This window comes from Schistocerca cancellata, chromosome 2, assembly GCF_023864275.1.
Source record: "Schistocerca cancellata isolate TAMUIC-IGC-003103 chromosome 2, iqSchCanc2.1, whole genome shotgun sequence".
Lineage (NCBI taxonomy): Eukaryota > Metazoa > Arthropoda > Insecta > Orthoptera > Acrididae > Schistocerca > Schistocerca cancellata.
Genome location: NC_064627.1, coordinates 384,295,476 through 384,312,748, shown reverse-complemented (window position 1 = coordinate 384,312,748; position 17,273 = coordinate 384,295,476). Strand labels below are relative to the sequence as shown.

At 40.5% G+C, this 17,273-nt stretch overlaps 1 protein-coding gene across 10 annotated transcripts in view; it reads left to right on the top strand.

Annotated features, from left to right (window-relative positions):
- LOC126161794 (ADP-ribosylation factor-like protein 2-binding protein) overlaps nt 1-17,273 on the top strand; it is a 114,447-nt gene that overhangs the window by 75,508 nt on the left and 21,666 nt on the right. For all 10 annotated transcript variants that reach the window (XM_049917882.1, XM_049917880.1, XM_049917885.1 and 7 more), the window contains 3 exons: nt 3,405-3,515; nt 3,652-3,758; nt 11,265-11,350. In XM_049917882.1, coding sequence (XP_049773839.1) covers nt 3,405-3,515; nt 3,652-3,758; nt 11,265-11,350 — 304 coding nt within the window. The remainder of the gene's footprint in view (nt 1-3,404; nt 3,516-3,651; nt 3,759-11,264; nt 11,351-17,273) is intronic.

Sequence of the window (17,273 nt, the reverse complement as noted above, 5' to 3'; positions counted from 1 at the left end):
AACGATGGGTTCGATGACGGTTTGGATGTACCGTGCACTATTCAGTGTCCCCTCGACGATCACCAGTGGTGTACGGCCAGTGTAGGAGATCGCTCCCCACACCATGATGCCGGGTGTTGGCCCTGTGTGCCTCGGTCGTATGCAGTCCTGATTGTGGCGCTCACCTGCACGGCACCAAACACGCATATGACCATCATTGGCACCAAGGCAGAAGTGACTCTCATCGCTGAAGACGACACGTCTCCATTCGTCCCTCCATTCACGCCTGTCGCGACACCACTGGAGGCGGGCTGCACGATGTTGGGGCGTGAGCGGAAGACGGCCTGACGGTGTGCGGGACCGTAGCCCAGCTTCATGGAGACGGTTGCGAATGGTCCTCGCCGATACCCCAGGAGCAACAGTGTCCCTAATTTGCTGGGAAGTGGCGGTGCGGTCCCCTACGGCACTGCGTAGGATCCTACGGTCTTGGCGTGCATCCGTGCGTCGCTGCGGTCCGGTCCCAGGTCGACGGGCACGTGCACCTTCCGCCGACCACTGGCGACAACATCGATGTACTGTGGAGACCTCACGCCCCACGTGTTGAGCAATTCGGCGGTACGTCCACCCGGCCTCCCGCATGCCCACTATACGCCCTCGCTCAAAGTCCGTCAACTGCACATACGGTTCACGTCCACGCTGTCGCGGCATGCTACCAGTGTTAAAGACTGCGATGGAGCTCCGTATGCCACGGCAAACTGGCTGACACTGACGGCGGCGGTGCACAAATGCTGCGCAGCTAGCGCCATTCGACGGCCAACACCGCGGTTCCTGGTGTGTCCGCTGTGCCGTGCGTGTGATCATTGCTTGTACAGCCCTCTCGCAGTGTCCGGAGCAAGTATGGTGGGTCTGACACACCGGTGTCAATGTGTTCTTTTTTCCATTTCCAGGAGTGTATATGGTATCAAATTCTACCTTGTCACTGATCATAACCTATTGGTTTCCTTGTTCAGTCCTTCTGTGTTGTTACCAGATATAGCAGCACATTGCAGATTGAATTGCTTCGTTTCCACATTGATGTCGTTGCACAGCTGATGGTTTTCCTGTAACTAGCTCATAGATCACATAGGCTGTAGCTTCGGATCCCGTTGTGTGGCAGGTAACACATTAGTACAACATGATTGGCCAGATTTGTGTGTACAATGTGCTCCATAATTATTACATCTTTTGACATCGGTCCTCTGTTGTAGATGGTGTTCTGCTTTTAGGCACGGATCACAAAGCCTGTCAGGTAGTGATCCCCCTCAGTGCTTCTTTTGAAGATTCTCCACGTATTCCATAGAGAATTTACAGGTCATTGGGGTGTATCACACACAAAAGTGTTGGCCCATTTATACATGCTTTGGCCCGGCTTGGAAGGTGACGTTACCCACATGGTTGCCTCCTCTTCACAGAGTGCGATGCACCGAGCAACTTCCAGCATGTCATCCTCTCTGTTTGACCTGACACTGCTAACTGCATGGGACCTTATACATGTGGATTTTACTGGCTCCTTTCACAATGTTTATTGGCTGTTGCTTGTTGTTCCATATTCTCATTTTCCGAGTGTTGTTTGTTGTGTTTCTACATCCGCAACAGCCACCATCACAGCCGTGTCCAAAATTTTTCACTTGAAGGCTTCCCCACAGCATTGGTGCCTGATAATGGTCCACAATTTTTTTTGTAAGAGTTTGTGGCATTTTGTGATTCCCATGGTATCCGTCACATCCTTGCCCCGCCATTCCATCCACAATCTAACGGTGAGGCAGAACACCTTGTGTGGCCATTCAAAATTCAGATGAAAATGTATGTTTCCAAATGTTCATCTGATGTTGCCTTTGATCAGTTTATCAACCCGTGCGGCTATCCGGGTGTGTAGTTTTGGATGTCACCCTAAATGGATTCCAGATGTCATCCCAGATACCACGGGAGGCATCTCTGCAACATCCATATGAAGGACAGCCTCTGCTTGAGGCACCACGATCACCTTCATGTTTGCATGGATGGCCGGGTGCGCCCTGATCACCTCCGAGCCCTTCCTCTTCAGGCACCACATCACATGTTGCTACTAGTTCCACACTCCCGTGCAGGTGAGGGCATCCATCCTCAGTGGCCGAATCAGCAGTTCCTTTGTTGCTTCTAACACAATCATCAAGGATTCCATCACCCATTCCTGAGCAACTGCTGATACAAGTATCAACAGCACTGTGAACAACATCGCCAAAGCCGAAGCCCGAAGTCAGCATGGAAACAGCCCCAGTGTCGCCAGTGTTGCCATATTATTTGACATTGGAAGGTAGGCACAGAATGTATCTGCGCTCGAAGCACTTCAGACCGTACACTCCCATTGCTTATCACTACCTTAGCCAGAGCCCAGTGGACAAGGAGTGAGAGAGAGAGAGAGAGAGAGAGAGAGAGAGAGAGAGAGGAGAGGGGGGGGGAGGGAGGGAGAGAGTCAGAGCCTGCCATGGTCCTAGTTTATTTAAGGCCAGCCAAGCTACGCTCAGCCTCTGTTCTCTATGTGTATCGCTACAGCTTTTTGTGTACATAATTTGTTCCTGTTGAATCATACGTAAATACTCTGTTCAAGTTATTACTGCTTCTGTGGAATAAAGTTGTGTTCTGTCTACTGGTTGTGTTGTACTTATACCTAGTTACAACAGCAACCAAGTCCAGTTTCTATCATTAAATTTTTGAGACCATAGTCTGGATGGTTCCTGGTCTATGTAGGCTTTGAACATTCCATAACCCATAATTTACATTTACAAATTATAGGCTGTTTTTCCTGCGCACATTTCATCTTCCATTGTATCTTTCCATGGCCGAGGCAAGTTTGTGTTTCCTAAAATAGACTTTTTTTATGGGATTAGGTTGTTAGCTCACCTTAATCCAGCTTGGAAAGTGCAATGGCTGTGCTGAGGTAACTGACCCCAGGTGGAATTCTTCTGGATGTACTATAAACAACTTAAGGGGTAAAGATAACAACTCACTGAATAAAGAATGTGCACTCCCCTGTGCATCTGCTCACACACACACACACACACACACACACACACACACACACACACACTACTATAGCTACATTGTACTGTACTTAAATCACACATGAATAATGTAATAATAAATTTAAGAGTGTAAAACATGCTGCAGTGGTGTGGATATGATTACAGCAAAAATTCTATAAGGACAAGGCAGTATGAACGATTTCAAATTGGAAATCTGCATTAACTGTCAGTGCTACATAGTTTAGTAAAAGCTATTGATTGTGGTAATTATTGACTGATGTTAGACCTCTCTAGGTACATATATTTAAGTGTGAACATGATGTAGTTTAATTCAACATATGTAATGCTTTGGATTGGTTGCTAACACTATGCACCTTCATTCAGGTGTTCCAGATGATTGTGACACTCTTGAATTTGGTTGTAACGATGACAATATGAAGCCTGAGGACACATTTTTTGATGATGTGATTGGGCATATTGAAGATGTGTTAGTGGGTAATGAATTTTCTGATAGTATTCTCTTGGCTTACAATTGTTTTAATTAATTTTCATGGCTTGTATTTTAGATAGCAGGCATTATGAATATGTATGTCACTAGTGTTTTGACTATAATTTGTTTTTAACATTTCAGACCAAGAATTTCAAGACATGCAGAAATCATTCATGGAGAAATATTGGCAGGAATTTCATGAGGGAGAGGAAAACAAATTATGTTACATGGATATTTTTAAAGAATATGTAAGTAAAATATTTTCTAAGTCTAAAGTCATTTCTGGAATGTTTGTTGGTGAATGAATGCATCTCAATAGAAAGAATATCACAATAAGCAGAAGATATTGTATGGGAGTTTTTCTTGTGTTATTAAAGTGAATTAGTTTGTGTACATTTGTGTTGTTTATTTTTAATGCAGTTTGATGTTCTTTGACACACAATTTTCATGCTGGGAAAATGGCAGTTCATATGATAGTCGTTACTGTGCCATTCTTGTTGTACCTGTGCACAGTGACAGAAAGAAATGTAACACATTTATTTAATTTTCATGCCCGTCATCCAATTTTGAAAAGAAAATGGTAGAAACAGCCTGTGGTGAGTTTATTTTCTGAAAAGAGAATGCGTTAGGAAACATTTCAATAGCAATTCATCTCATTTGTCCAATGAACCTCTGAGAAGACACATTTTATAATGAAATCTATGGTAATAACTTTAAAAGGAAGACTGAAGTTTATTGAGTTGGCACGACTTTGAAACAAATTAAATTGTCCTGTTATTTTTTTCTATAAGGAAACCAGAGAGATTACTAGTTTGGTGGTTAACATGTTGTTCCTGAAGAGCAGCAGCAACTTTTTCAGTAGTTGCAAGGGCAAGAGCCTGGATAATTAAGTGATCTGGCATTGTAACAGTAGCCAACATTACTTTGCTATATTGGTATTGAAAACAAGTAGAAAATACAGCCATTATATTTCCCGAGGACATGCAAGTCTACTGTAGGACTTAATTATGGTGGCATCCACGTGGGTAAAATATTGTGAAGGTAAAATATTTCCCCAGTCAGATCTCTAAGAGGTGACTGTGCAGGAGGAGGTCATCATGAGGAAAGATGAACCTGGTGTTCTTCAAGTTGGAGCACAGGATGTTGGAGACTATAATTGAGTGGGTAAGTGGGTAGAACAACATTAAAAAGAAAAATTGATAGGCTTAAGTTAAAACAGTTGTAATTAGTGAAATGTGGTTACAGAAAGAACATGATTTATGGACAAGTGAGCACAGGATTACCGACACAAAATCAAATTGGGGTAATGTCAGAGTAGGTCTGACAATAAATAAAAAAAGAGTGTAGATGTGCTATTATGAATTGCATAGTACAAATATCATTGTAGCCAAGATAGTATCAAAATCAGTACCCATCACTATAGTGCAAGTTTATATGCCTACTATCTCCAATCATGATGGAGAAATTGAAAGACTGTATGAACATTTAATTGTTATGTGAGACTGTTACTCAATAGTTGAGAAAGGGAAAGCAGTAGGAAATAGGGCCAAGGGGAAACCACCTCGTAGAATTGTGCACTGAGTTCACTTTAATCATTGGAAATACCTGGTTTAAGAATGTTGAAAGAAGGGTGTATATGTCAAAGAGACCTGGAGACACCTGAAGTTATGCATAGATTGTATAATTGCAAGACATAGATTTATAAACCACATTTAAATTGCAAGAACTTCCAGGGATAAAAGTGGTCCCTGGACATAATTTTTTGGGTATGAACTGCAGATTAAAACTAAGTAAATTGCAAAAAGGAGCATTAAGTAATGATTAATTGAAACTGGGGAAAGGATTACAATAGAAGATGAATAGGTAGCACTGAAATAGTGAAGGCAGTAGAGGATCAAATAGGGAGGAAGACAGAGCCTAGTAGAAAATGTTGGATAACACTTTAACATATTAAATTTAATTGATGACAAGGGAAAATATAACAGTGAAACATGGAAAACGGGATTACATAAGTCTGAAAAATTACAGCAACAAAAAGTGCAAAATGGCAAAGCAGGAATAGCTAAAGGAGAAACCCAAAGCTGTATAAACATGAATAACTATGGAATAGATGGATGCAATCTATAGGAAAATTAGAGAGACCTTTGGAGAAAACATTAAAAACTTAAATGGCAAACCACTAGCAAGCAAGGAAGTGGCAGCTGTAAAGTGGAAGGAATGTATAGAAAGGCTGTACAAAGGAAATAAACTGGAAGACATTATTAGCAGAAAGGGATGAGGGAGTAGATGAAGATGAGATGAAATATATGATACTGCGAGAACAGTTTGATAGAGTACTGAAAGACTTAAATCAAAACTAGGTCTTATATGCAAGATACACAAAACGTATGAAATATCCTCAGTCTTCAGCAAGAATGTGATGATTCCAGTTACAAGGAAGGCTGGTTCTGGCAGGTGTGAATATAATTGACCTATCGGTGTAACAGAGCAGAACAATGGCAAAAGTAGGTAGGAACTGACCTCATGACAGTTTAGTTTCATTTCCAAAAAAATGTGAGAACATGCAAGGGAATAGTAAGTTATGACTCAGAAAATAAGATGAAGCAAGGTAAACCTCCTTTATAGCATTTGTAGATTTAGAAAAAGTGTGTGACAGTGTTGACTGGAATAAACTCTTTGAAGTCCTGAAGGTAGCAAAGATGATACAGGGAGGAAATGTTTATTTACAACTTGTACAGAAACCAGATTGCAAAGGATATGAAAGGGAAGCAGTAGTTGAGAAGTGAAATTGACAGGGTTGTAGCCCATCCTCAGTTTTACTCAGTCTGTACATTGAGCAATCTGTGAAGGAAATAAAGGATAAATTCGGAAAGTGAATTAAAGTTCAAAGAGAAGAAATAAAAACTTTAAAGTTTGCCAGTGACACTTTAATTCTGTCAGAGATGGTGTAGTGATGCTTGGTCAAGTGTGAATGTGACTGAGAGTCTTCTTTAGCATTAGACCGTTTGAACTTACTTGTTCCAACAACTGCCCACGACAAATACTCGAATGTCTTCTCTGATCTTCAGAGGGTTCCTAGAATAAAACAGTAACACCGACCAACGTATAATATATTTATTACACATATGCTCTTGCGTACTTCTCTTTAAATAAGCAGCTGACACCAGTACTTCTGTCTGATCATTCATGTATTAACAAATACATTCTATGACATGTTTAAAACATGACTGCTTCCAAAGCAAGTAACAAAACTAGTCAGTTTTTGTTCTGTAAAATTTCGGGAAAACTGCCAGATGTCTGTAACTTGCTGGTACAATATTTCGATGCAAAGTCTTCCGGTCATCTTCAGGTGAATATGACAAGCAGTACACTGAGATCCCCTATTTAAGATCCTTGTGGCATATGCATGGTGTCTCGGTTCAAATTGCACATGCTTTGCTTGAGTTCATGTGCTTCTGCTGTAAGTCTGTGCACTGCTCTGCACTGCATTGCTCTGCTCTCAAAGCTTGCCTCTTTGATAAGAAAATGATTGTCTTTGCACAGTATGATCTCAGGATGATGCCCATTATGCAGAGCATAAAGTTTTTCTACAATTGGGTCCCGTACAGATTTTAACTGGAAACTTTCATCTTGATTCAGACAGTTATATTTCCACTGATTCATTGATGATTGTGTGCCAAAATTTTGATGTACAGGCCACATTTTTTTCTTTTACTGTAGTCCTCTTGTGGCAGGAGGACAGTAGCATTACCTTTATCCAACATAAGTGCTACCACATCCATGTCTGCTCCTAAGTTATGGAGGGCTGCCCTCTACAAATGTGAGATGTTGCTCCTCAATAGTGTGGTTCTGATTAGCACACACAAGACTCCTGACAAATTTCTTCTACTGCATCTATTGTAAGACATTGCACAGCCTCTTGAATGGAATTGACAAAATTCACTAGTGGTGGTGAATCTGGTGTAGGAGCAAAATTGAGACCTCTTACCAACGCGGACTCATGTATAGGTTTCCCCTTCAAGTTGATTTTGGACTGTCAAGTAGGCACTTGTTGTGGTACCCTTGTCAAAATTCAGTAAAAATTTGCAGTCTGCCTCATCATAGCCTTTTTGTGGAACCAGTTCGCTTTGGCCCAAATCACACCATCATCCAGTCCCACGACAATGATGGCAGTCTTGTTGCCATTTCTAACTGCAGATAATACATTTCCTTGGGCGCAGAATCCAATTAATGATGACTAAAATGAATCCTTTCTCTTACCAGTGCCATGCTCACTTTGCGTTTAATGTTATGTGCAGTGGTGGTATTAATAAAATACACAATTTTAGCAAACTTCGGTATAATGCCCTCGTCTCTACAGCTTAATGAACTAATGAAAATAACAGTGAACTCAGTAACCTCATTCTTCTTTCACATAACTTATCGAGTATACAGATACATTGCATCAGTTCCTCCCTGTAGAGCCGCTTTATGTGAAATCTAAAACTTTCCTGGTGTACAGATTGTTCTATAAAATTTCGGGAGAACTGCCAGATGTCTGTAACTTGCTGGTGCGATATTTTGGTGCAGAGTCTTCTGGCCATCTTCAGGTGAATACTGATGAGCAGTACACTGTGCTCCCCTATTTAAGATCCTGCTGGTACATGCATGGTGTTCTAGTTGGTATTGTGCGTGTGTTGCTTGAGCACACGTGCTTCTGCTGTAAATCTGTGCACTGCCCTACGTGCCTCTCGTGGTGAAAGCTCACTTCTGGAATATCAAAACAGTTGCTGTCACATGGTAAGAACGCGAGACAACTTTGATTACACGAATTTTTTCTGTAGTCATGTCCCATGAAAAATGTAACTGGAAACTGCCATCTCTACTCGCAATGAATTCAGTCAGTCATGCTTTCACTGATTAACTGATGATTTAGCTCCAGAAGTTTGAGGTATGTGCCACAATTTTTGATTCATTGTATTTCACTGAATGATCAGTGGAAATTCAGCGTTCTGTTAAAGACGACTTAGAGCTGCGCAAAGCGGGCGTTTACAGAAGTCCGTATGAATGCAGCAAATCTTATACACAGCAAACAATGCATACTCTGAAGGATCGTACAATAAAACATCAGTGGCATACTCACCTTCACCAAGCAGATAAGACCACTATCCCTGAAACTGTATTTCCACTGGTCATTTGATGAAATATAATGATAAAAAAATTGTGGCCCATATGTCAATCTTTTGGAGCTCAGTCATCAATGAATCAGGGGAAATATGACTGTCTGAATCCCTTATGAATTGAGACAGTGGTTTCCATTTAAATTCTGCATGGGACCCGATTATAGAAAAACTTCCTGCTCTGTCTAACCGAGTGAAGACAATCATTTTGATATTGAAGATTCGAGCTGTCACCATGGAGGGCACGCATAGCAGTGCACAGACTTACAGCAGAAGCACATGGGCTCAAGCAATGCATGCACACAGTGCCAAGTAGGACATCACGCATGTGCCGGTGGGACCTTAAATAGGAGAGCTCAGTGTATGGCTCGTCACTATTCACCTGAAGATGGCAACAGGCTCTGTGGTGAAAGATCATACCAGGAAGCTACAGACATCCAGCAGTTATGCTGAAATTCTATAGAGCCATTTGTACACTGGGAAAGTTTTAAATTTCACATAGTCATTTCTTTTCTTATCCATCCTCTTGATATTATTGCGTATACATATTCTAACCCAAGAACACTGTAATCTATTGCTCGAACAATTCACACAATTTGAAGACAAGGTACAATATAATTATCAGTACACAAGCAGCCGATGGTGCCTTGTGCTTTGCCCTATATGTTCATTAGTCCCAAGCACAAACTTCATGCATAAACAATGAAACAATGCCCTCCTCTTCCTCTGCGAAGAAGTGAGCACTGTGCTTATGTCCATTTCTTCTGTGGTCTATGCAAGTTGTTGAGTCATGCAACATGCTGCCACCAGTGTGTAAGGTCAGAAGTGGCGTGATTGTGAACAGGTGCGGCACCTGCTGCCCCTCCCCTCCCTTTGTGAGAGGTGAGAGACCATATGGTAAGACAGGCAACGCTAGTGTAGATGCACTTCCGTGTCTGAGTCCAACCACAGGAAAGGAGGCTGCAGCAAAGGCAGTGGAACAGGTAGCACCGGCTGGCGATGGAGGCAGCAGTGGCGAAGGTGTTGGCTGCAACTGTGCAGGAGTGGGGGTCTGACTGTAGCTCCCAACAGCTGAAGGGGTCACCCACAGCAGAGGAGACCATCGTGACAAAGTTAGCAGCAACATGTTCAGTGGTGTGATTAAACATGCTTTGCTTCAGTGTTCACGTGAAGAATACTTAATTTCCTTATTTGATTTTCCAATTGTTCCAGATAATATGTTCTTTCATGCTTCTGTTTCAATAAGCAGCCATCACAAATATTTCTTTCTTCTTCTTTAATTAATTGTGGTGACCTCTTTTGAATGTCTAAAGGGAGAGAGCGATACATGGAAATATTGTTTGTGAATTTAGAAACTGCTACATGTTTTCTTTTAAGAGAAAGTGGAAAATTGTAGTGCCTTTGTACCAAATTAACAGTGAGGATTTGTGAGCATACCTCTTATGGCAGTGATTGTTGGTCAGATGTTGAATTCAAATAAATTTTCAATGTCTTTGGGAAGGTTGTAATTACAGGTCTGAGAAAAGTTGAGTTGCAGATTCTCCAGTGTCATTTTACAGATGTTCTTCCATCGTTGCATGTGATGCACTCATGTGATCAATAATTACAATTCTCCTGCACATATTAATAAAACCTAATAAAACACAATAGAATACTCCAGCAGAAATTTTGCACCGTGCATTCCATATTATGACATTGACACAATACTGAATTGACATTCCATGTGTCGAGTTGCTGCAGAGGTGTCATAACAAGAACATTGGGCAGTGCTCTGATGATGATGTCAGCTATGAAATAACGCCTGCAGTAAGTGCTAAAAGTGTGTGCATCAGGTTGTAATAAAATAAAAGCAACCTGAAGAGGAAAGTAAATACACACACAAACAGGAAACAACAAACAGCAGGACAAATAGTGAAGAAGCCATTTGAAAGAAGTGGCTGTAGCACCAGATAATTAAGAAAAGCAGAAAACATTGTCAGATTTGAATGAGCAAAGGTAACAAAACTATCACCATTTCTGAGAAATGCAAAAAGACTGTAATGAAAAATGTTCATAAAAAGTGTCAATAATATGCTTTAAGTTTGCTTTCGATGTTTAAAAACAAATAAGTGAAATAAATGGATAAATATTAGAAACTTTGGAAGTAGGTCACATTCCAGGATAGACAAGCAATATTTGTCTATCAAAAGCATTAATCTACTAATAGTATTAGAATTCTGACGTAAGGCATTGATCCAAATGTGTATATGCCATATAAATGAATGGAAAAAATATAGGTCCTGTTTTAACCAGGTGGATTTTTAAGTCAAATCTCTTTAGTGGCCAAATGATCCCTTCCCTGCAGTTCTGGTATTTACTGCTCTCCCCCTCCCCCACCCTGACCACCACACTGCGCGCGACCCTCCTCCTCCTTGTACAAATGTGAAGCAAATCTGATTATGGAATGAGCAGTATAACCCGGGGAAAATTTATTGGTGTTGTGTATAATGTATTTAGTTGATAATGCCATATCATTATTATTTGTGGCAGTACAAATTATGTTCAGAAGTGTTACTCGTGTTCTCAATGTAAAATATATTTTTGTTGTTTGAACAGGGAGACTTGATTGAAAATCATATTGAGAACTATTTGGCAAACAGGATACCACATTTTTCCATGCAAAATTTTATTGAAGAGTTGCAGTAAGTAGCTTTCAATTTTTTAAAGAGATATTTTGAAAAAATAAAATGCAAATGATTATTGTAGTGAAATAGATTGTTATTTAATTCCTATTCTTGCCGTTTAAGTAATGGCTGCAGTCACTTTATGCAGGAGCACACTTTGAATGATCCTGTTTCTGTCAGATGATAATAATAATAATAATAATAATAATAATCATAATAATACTCATCATAAACCCCCCCCCCCCACTCTCTCTCTCTCTCTCTCTCTCTCTCTCTCTCTCTCTCTCTCAACTAACCCCCCCCCCCCCCTCCACACACACACACACACACACACACACCACACACACTCTCACACAGTGTCATGTATGTGCGAGTTGTGTGTGTGTGTGTGTGTGTGTGTGTGTGTGTGTGTGTGTGTGTGTGTGTGTGTGGGTGGGTGGGTGGGTGCGTGGGTGGGTGGGTGTGTGTGTGTGTGGGTGGGTGTGGGTGTGTCATCTATTATTGAAGGCCTTGCTGACCGAAAGCTTACCGTATTTACTCGAATCTAAACCGCACTTGAATCTAAGCCGCACCTGAAAAATGAGACTCGAAATCAAGGAAAAAAAAATGTTCCCGAATCTAAGCCGCACCTAAAATTTGAGACTCTAAATTCAAGGGGAGAGAAAAGTTTTAGGCCGCACCTCCAAATCGAAACAAAGTTGGTCCATAGTAATATGAGACACAATTTAGGTTGAATGAATGATGATACAGCTACAGTAGTTTGGTTCGAGTCGTAAGCTTAGCAGTTAAGCTTTACCAGGTAGCCATTGCTATGCGTCAGGCGCTCCGTCTGTATTTATACGGGTACCCTTCCTTTTTCACGTGCTTCGCCTTGTTTGAATTGATTGCTTATTTTTCTTTGATCTGATAAGTGCTGTTCTCTTTGTTATAGGTGTTTACGTCACTCTAAGCTGGAAATGCATTATTTTACTGTGTCATGCATTGTTTGTCGCATTCTAATAATGAGTGTTTATGACCTGCCGCCGCTCGCGGCATGGCTTGCTTTTGTGCACGCTACCGCCGTTTTTTTTTTTTCCTTTTTTTTTCTTTTTTCTTTTTTTTTTTTCTTTTTTTTTTTCTTTTTTGGGAATCGTCTCGTCAGCGAAAAAATGGCAAGAGACTGCTATTTGTTTTCTTTGCTGCTTTCTTTGATAATGATCAGCAAGAACCAAATAATAGACTGCATATGATAGAAGATGTTCTGAACGAGAGTTTAGCGAAAATTTTTCTCCGTTTGAAAATCTTTGCAGACGCCTCTTTTGTACATTACATTCTGCACAGAAATTAGAGTCGTCTTAGATTTAAAAATCTAGTCAATTGCCGTGCTTCATTTCTGACTGTATCACTATTAGGCATAAGAATAATATGAATATAAACATGACATGATATGTATATTCTTCCATGTTTGCTGTTGTCTCACTCTAGTTTCATAGTTTATTAGGCAGACAGGATTTAAATGAGATAGCAGCAGACACGAAAGAATACGTGGCAAAATGTTTATATTCGTATTATTCTTATGGTGAAGAGAATACTGCATGTGATTCACAATTCATAAAAGTTCCTATTTGCAACCATCTCTTTTCACATGTAGGAAAAAAATTCAGATCCTAGAGTTGGCCATATTGACAAACATCCCAAATAGTCTTGCCAGTCGGATTTTCGTAGTACATTGAAATGCTGCCACATTCGAAGATGAACAATACGGCATTTGTATTTACTTCGTTGGATAATGTATGAAAATGCAATGGTCGAAACTCGGGGCGGAGAAAAAAGATCGTCTTCCACCTTTTTTAAAAAATTTATTTACTGACGCAGAGGTTTTGGCTCTAGTATTTATCTTTCTGCCTTCAAAGCATGCCTGTGTAGCGCTACATATATTCGATGGCAGAAGTTAGTTGTGGCGGCACCTACCAACATTTTTCAGAACTTCCGCTTACTTTGCACTCGATTCTAAGCCGCAGGCGGTTTTTTGGATTACAAAAACCCGAAAAAAAGTGCAGCTTAGATTCGAGTAAATACGGTACTTGTGACAGTCTTTTTGTTGTACCTGTCTGTGACTCAGCATCTCCGCTGTATGGTGAGTAGCAACTTTCCTTTTCATAACATTGTTACATTCTATCCTGGATTTTCCATTGTTTCAAATAATAATAATAATAATGTAACTCTTTGGATGTCCCCAGCTTGTATTATGAGAAAAAGGTTTTTGGGCAAATAACCAAATTTTTGTGACAGGCATGTACAGTGCTTTGACTCCGAAGTTTTCATAATCAAGTACTTGATGAGCTAAAGCAAAGAGGGTGTAATGCTCTCCCTGTACACTTGAAAACAGTATTCCCCAGCAGTGGGTATATTGATCAACAGATTCAGCACTGGTTCTGACCTGTACCAGTGGGCTTTGGGAACACAACCTAAGATGAGGCAGAGAAACTGTAGTGTCCTGTGGCCAGCAGGAAAGAACTAACAGTCAATTTGACCACACTTTATTATAATTAAAGAAAAACATCTTCTTGACTTACACTAAGTTTTAAACACAAGAACAACAAGAAAAACCCACAACTCTTGTAGTGGCAAACCAGATAAGGAAACAAGACAGTGGAAGAAAATACTGACCAAAATCTACTCTACCAATTACAAAATACAACGTGCTACTACAAAATCAAATAGGGGTAATGCAGGAGTAGGTTTAATAATGGATAAAAAAAATAGGAGTTCGGGTAAGCTGCTACAAACAACATAGTGAATGCATTATTGTGGCCAAGATAGACATGAAGCCCATGCCTGCGGCAATAGTACAAGTTTATATGTCAACTAGCTCTGCAGATGATGAAGAAATGTATGATGAGATAAAAGAAATTATTCAAATAGTGAAGGGAGACGAAAATATAATAGTCATGGGTGACTGGAATTCAACAGTAGGAAAAGGAAGAGACGGAAAAGTAGTAGGTGAATATGGATTGAGGGTAAAAAATGAAAGAGGAAGTCGCTTGGTAGAATTGTGCACAGAGCATAACTTAATCATAGCTAACACTTGGTTCAGGAGTCATAAAAGAAGGTTGTATACATGGAAGAAGCCTGGAGATACTGACAGGTTTCAGATAGATTATATAACGGTAAGACAGAGATTTAGGAACCAGGTTTTAAATCGTAAAACATTTCCAGGGGCAGATGTGATCTCTGACCACAATCTATTGGTTATGAACTGTAGATTAAAACTGAAGAAACTGCAAAAAGGTGGGAATTTAAGGAGATGGGATCTGGATAAACTGACAGAACCAGAGGTTGTAGAGAACTTCAGGGAGAACATTGGGGATTGATTGACAGGAATGGGGGAAATAAATACAGTAGAAGAAGAATGGGTAGCTTTGAGAGATGAAATAGTGAAGGTAGCAGAGGATCAAGTAGGTAAAAAGATGAAGGCTAATAGAAATCCTTGGGTAACAGGAGAGATATTGAATTTAATTGATGAAAGGAGAAAATATAAATGAATCAGGCAAAAAGGAATACAAACGTCTCAAAAATGAGATCGAAAGGAAGTGCAAAATGGCTAAGCAGGCATGGCTAGAGGACAAATGTAAGGATGTAGAGACTTATCTCACTAGGGGTAAGATAGATACTGCCTACAGGAAAATTAAAGAGACCTTTGGAGAAAAGAGAACCACTTGTATGAATATCAAGAGCTCAGATGGAAACCCAGTTGTAAGCAAAGAAGGGAAAGCGGAAAGGTGGAAGGTGTATATAGAGGGTCTATACAAGGGTGACGTACTTGAGGACAATATAATGGAAATGGAGGAGGATGTAGATTAAGATGAAATGGGAGATATGATTCTGCGTGATGAATTTGACAGAGCACTGAAAGACCCAAGTCGAAACAAGGCCCCGGGATTAGACAACATTCCATTAGAACTACTGACAGCCTTGGGAGAGCCAGTCCTGACAAAACTCTACCATCTGGTGAGCAAAATGTATGAGATAGGTGGAATATCCTCAGACTTCAAGAAGAATATAATAATTCCAATCCCAAAGAAAGCAGGTGTTGACAGATGTGAAAATTACCGACCTATCAGTTTATTAAGTCACGGCTGCAAAATACTAACGCGAATTCTTTACAGACGAATGGAAAAACTTGTAGAAGTCGACCTCGGGGAAGATCAGTTTGGATTCCGTAGAAATATGGGAACACGTGAGGCAGTACTGACCCTACGACTTATCTTAGAAGCTAGATTAAGAAAAGGCAAACCTATGTTTCCAGCATTTGTAGACTTAGAGAAAGCTTTTGACAATGTTGACTGGAATACTCTCTTTCAAATTCTGGTAGTGGCAGGGGTGAAATACAGGGAGCAAAAGGCTATTTACAATTTGTACAGAAACCAGATGGCAGTTTTAAGAGTCGAAGGGCATGAAAGGGAAGCAATGGTTGGGAAGGGAGTGAGACAGGGTTGTAGCCTCTCCCCAATGTTATTCAATCTGTATATTGAGCAAGCAGTAAAGGAAACAAAAGAAAAATTCGTAGTAGGTATTTAAATCCATGGAGAGGAAATAAAAACTTTAAGGTTCGCCGATGACATTGTAATTCTGTCAGAGACAGCAAAGGACTTGGAAGAGCAGTTGAAGAGAATGTATAGTGTCTTGAAAGTAGGATGTAAGATGAACATCAACAAAAGCAAAACGAGAATAATGGAATGTAGTCGAATTAAGTCGGGTGATGCTGAGGGAATTAGATTAGGAAATGAGACACTTAAAATAGTAAAGGAGATTTGCTATTTGAGGAGCAAAATAACTGATGATTGTCGATGTAGAGAGGATATAAAATGTAGACTGGCAATGGTGAGGAAAGCGTTTCTGAAGAAGAGAAATTTGTTAACATCGAGTATAGATTTAAGTGTCAGGAAGTCGTTTCTGAAAGTATTTGTATGGAGTGTAGCCATGTATGGAAGTGAAACATGGACGATAAATAGTTTTGACAAGAAGAGAATAGAAGGTTTCGAAATGTGGTGCTACAGAAGAATGCTGAAGATTAGATGGGTAGATCACATAACTAATGAGGAGGTATTGAATAGGATTGGGGAGAAGAGGAGTTTGTGGCTCAACTTGACTAGAAGAAGGGGTCGGTTGGTAGGACATGTTCTGAGGCATCAGGGGATCACAAATTTAGCATTGGAGGGCAGTGTGGAGGGTAAAAATCATAGAGGGAGACCAAGAGATGAATACACTAAGCAGATTCAGAAGGATGTAGGTTGCAGTAGGTACTGGGAGATGAAGAAGCTTGCACAGGATAGATTTTCCTGTAGGCAGTATCTATCTTACCCCTAGTGAGATAAGTCTCTACATCCTTACATTTGTCCTCTACCCATCCCTGCTTAGCCATTTTGCACTTCCTGTCGATCTCATTTTTGAGACGTTTGTATTTCTTTTTGCCTGCTTCATTTACTGCATTTTTATATTTTCTCCTTTCATCAATTAAATTCAATATTTCTTCCGTTACCCAAGGATTTCTACTAGCCCTCGTCTTTTTACCTACTTGATCCTCTGCTGCCTTCACTACTTCACCCCTCAGAGCTACCCATTCTTCTTCTACTGTATTTCTTTCCACCATTCCTGTCAATTGCTCCCTTATGCTATCTCTTATCCTGCCCTAAAATGAGGATACCCTCCCACAATGGTATTTCACCATCCACTCAACCTACGTAATATTTTCACCTGTCCGTATTCCAGTCCATGTCCCAGTCTCTTGCCTCAAGGCTTGTATCCCTGTAATAGACCCGTATGCAAGACCTATCCCATACATCCTCTCACTACCATCTACTCCAGTTCTGTCACTGACATCTTCTACCCCATCAAAGGCAGGGCCCCCTGTGAAAGTATCCAAGTGATATACAAAGTTAGCTGCATCTACTGTGCTGCA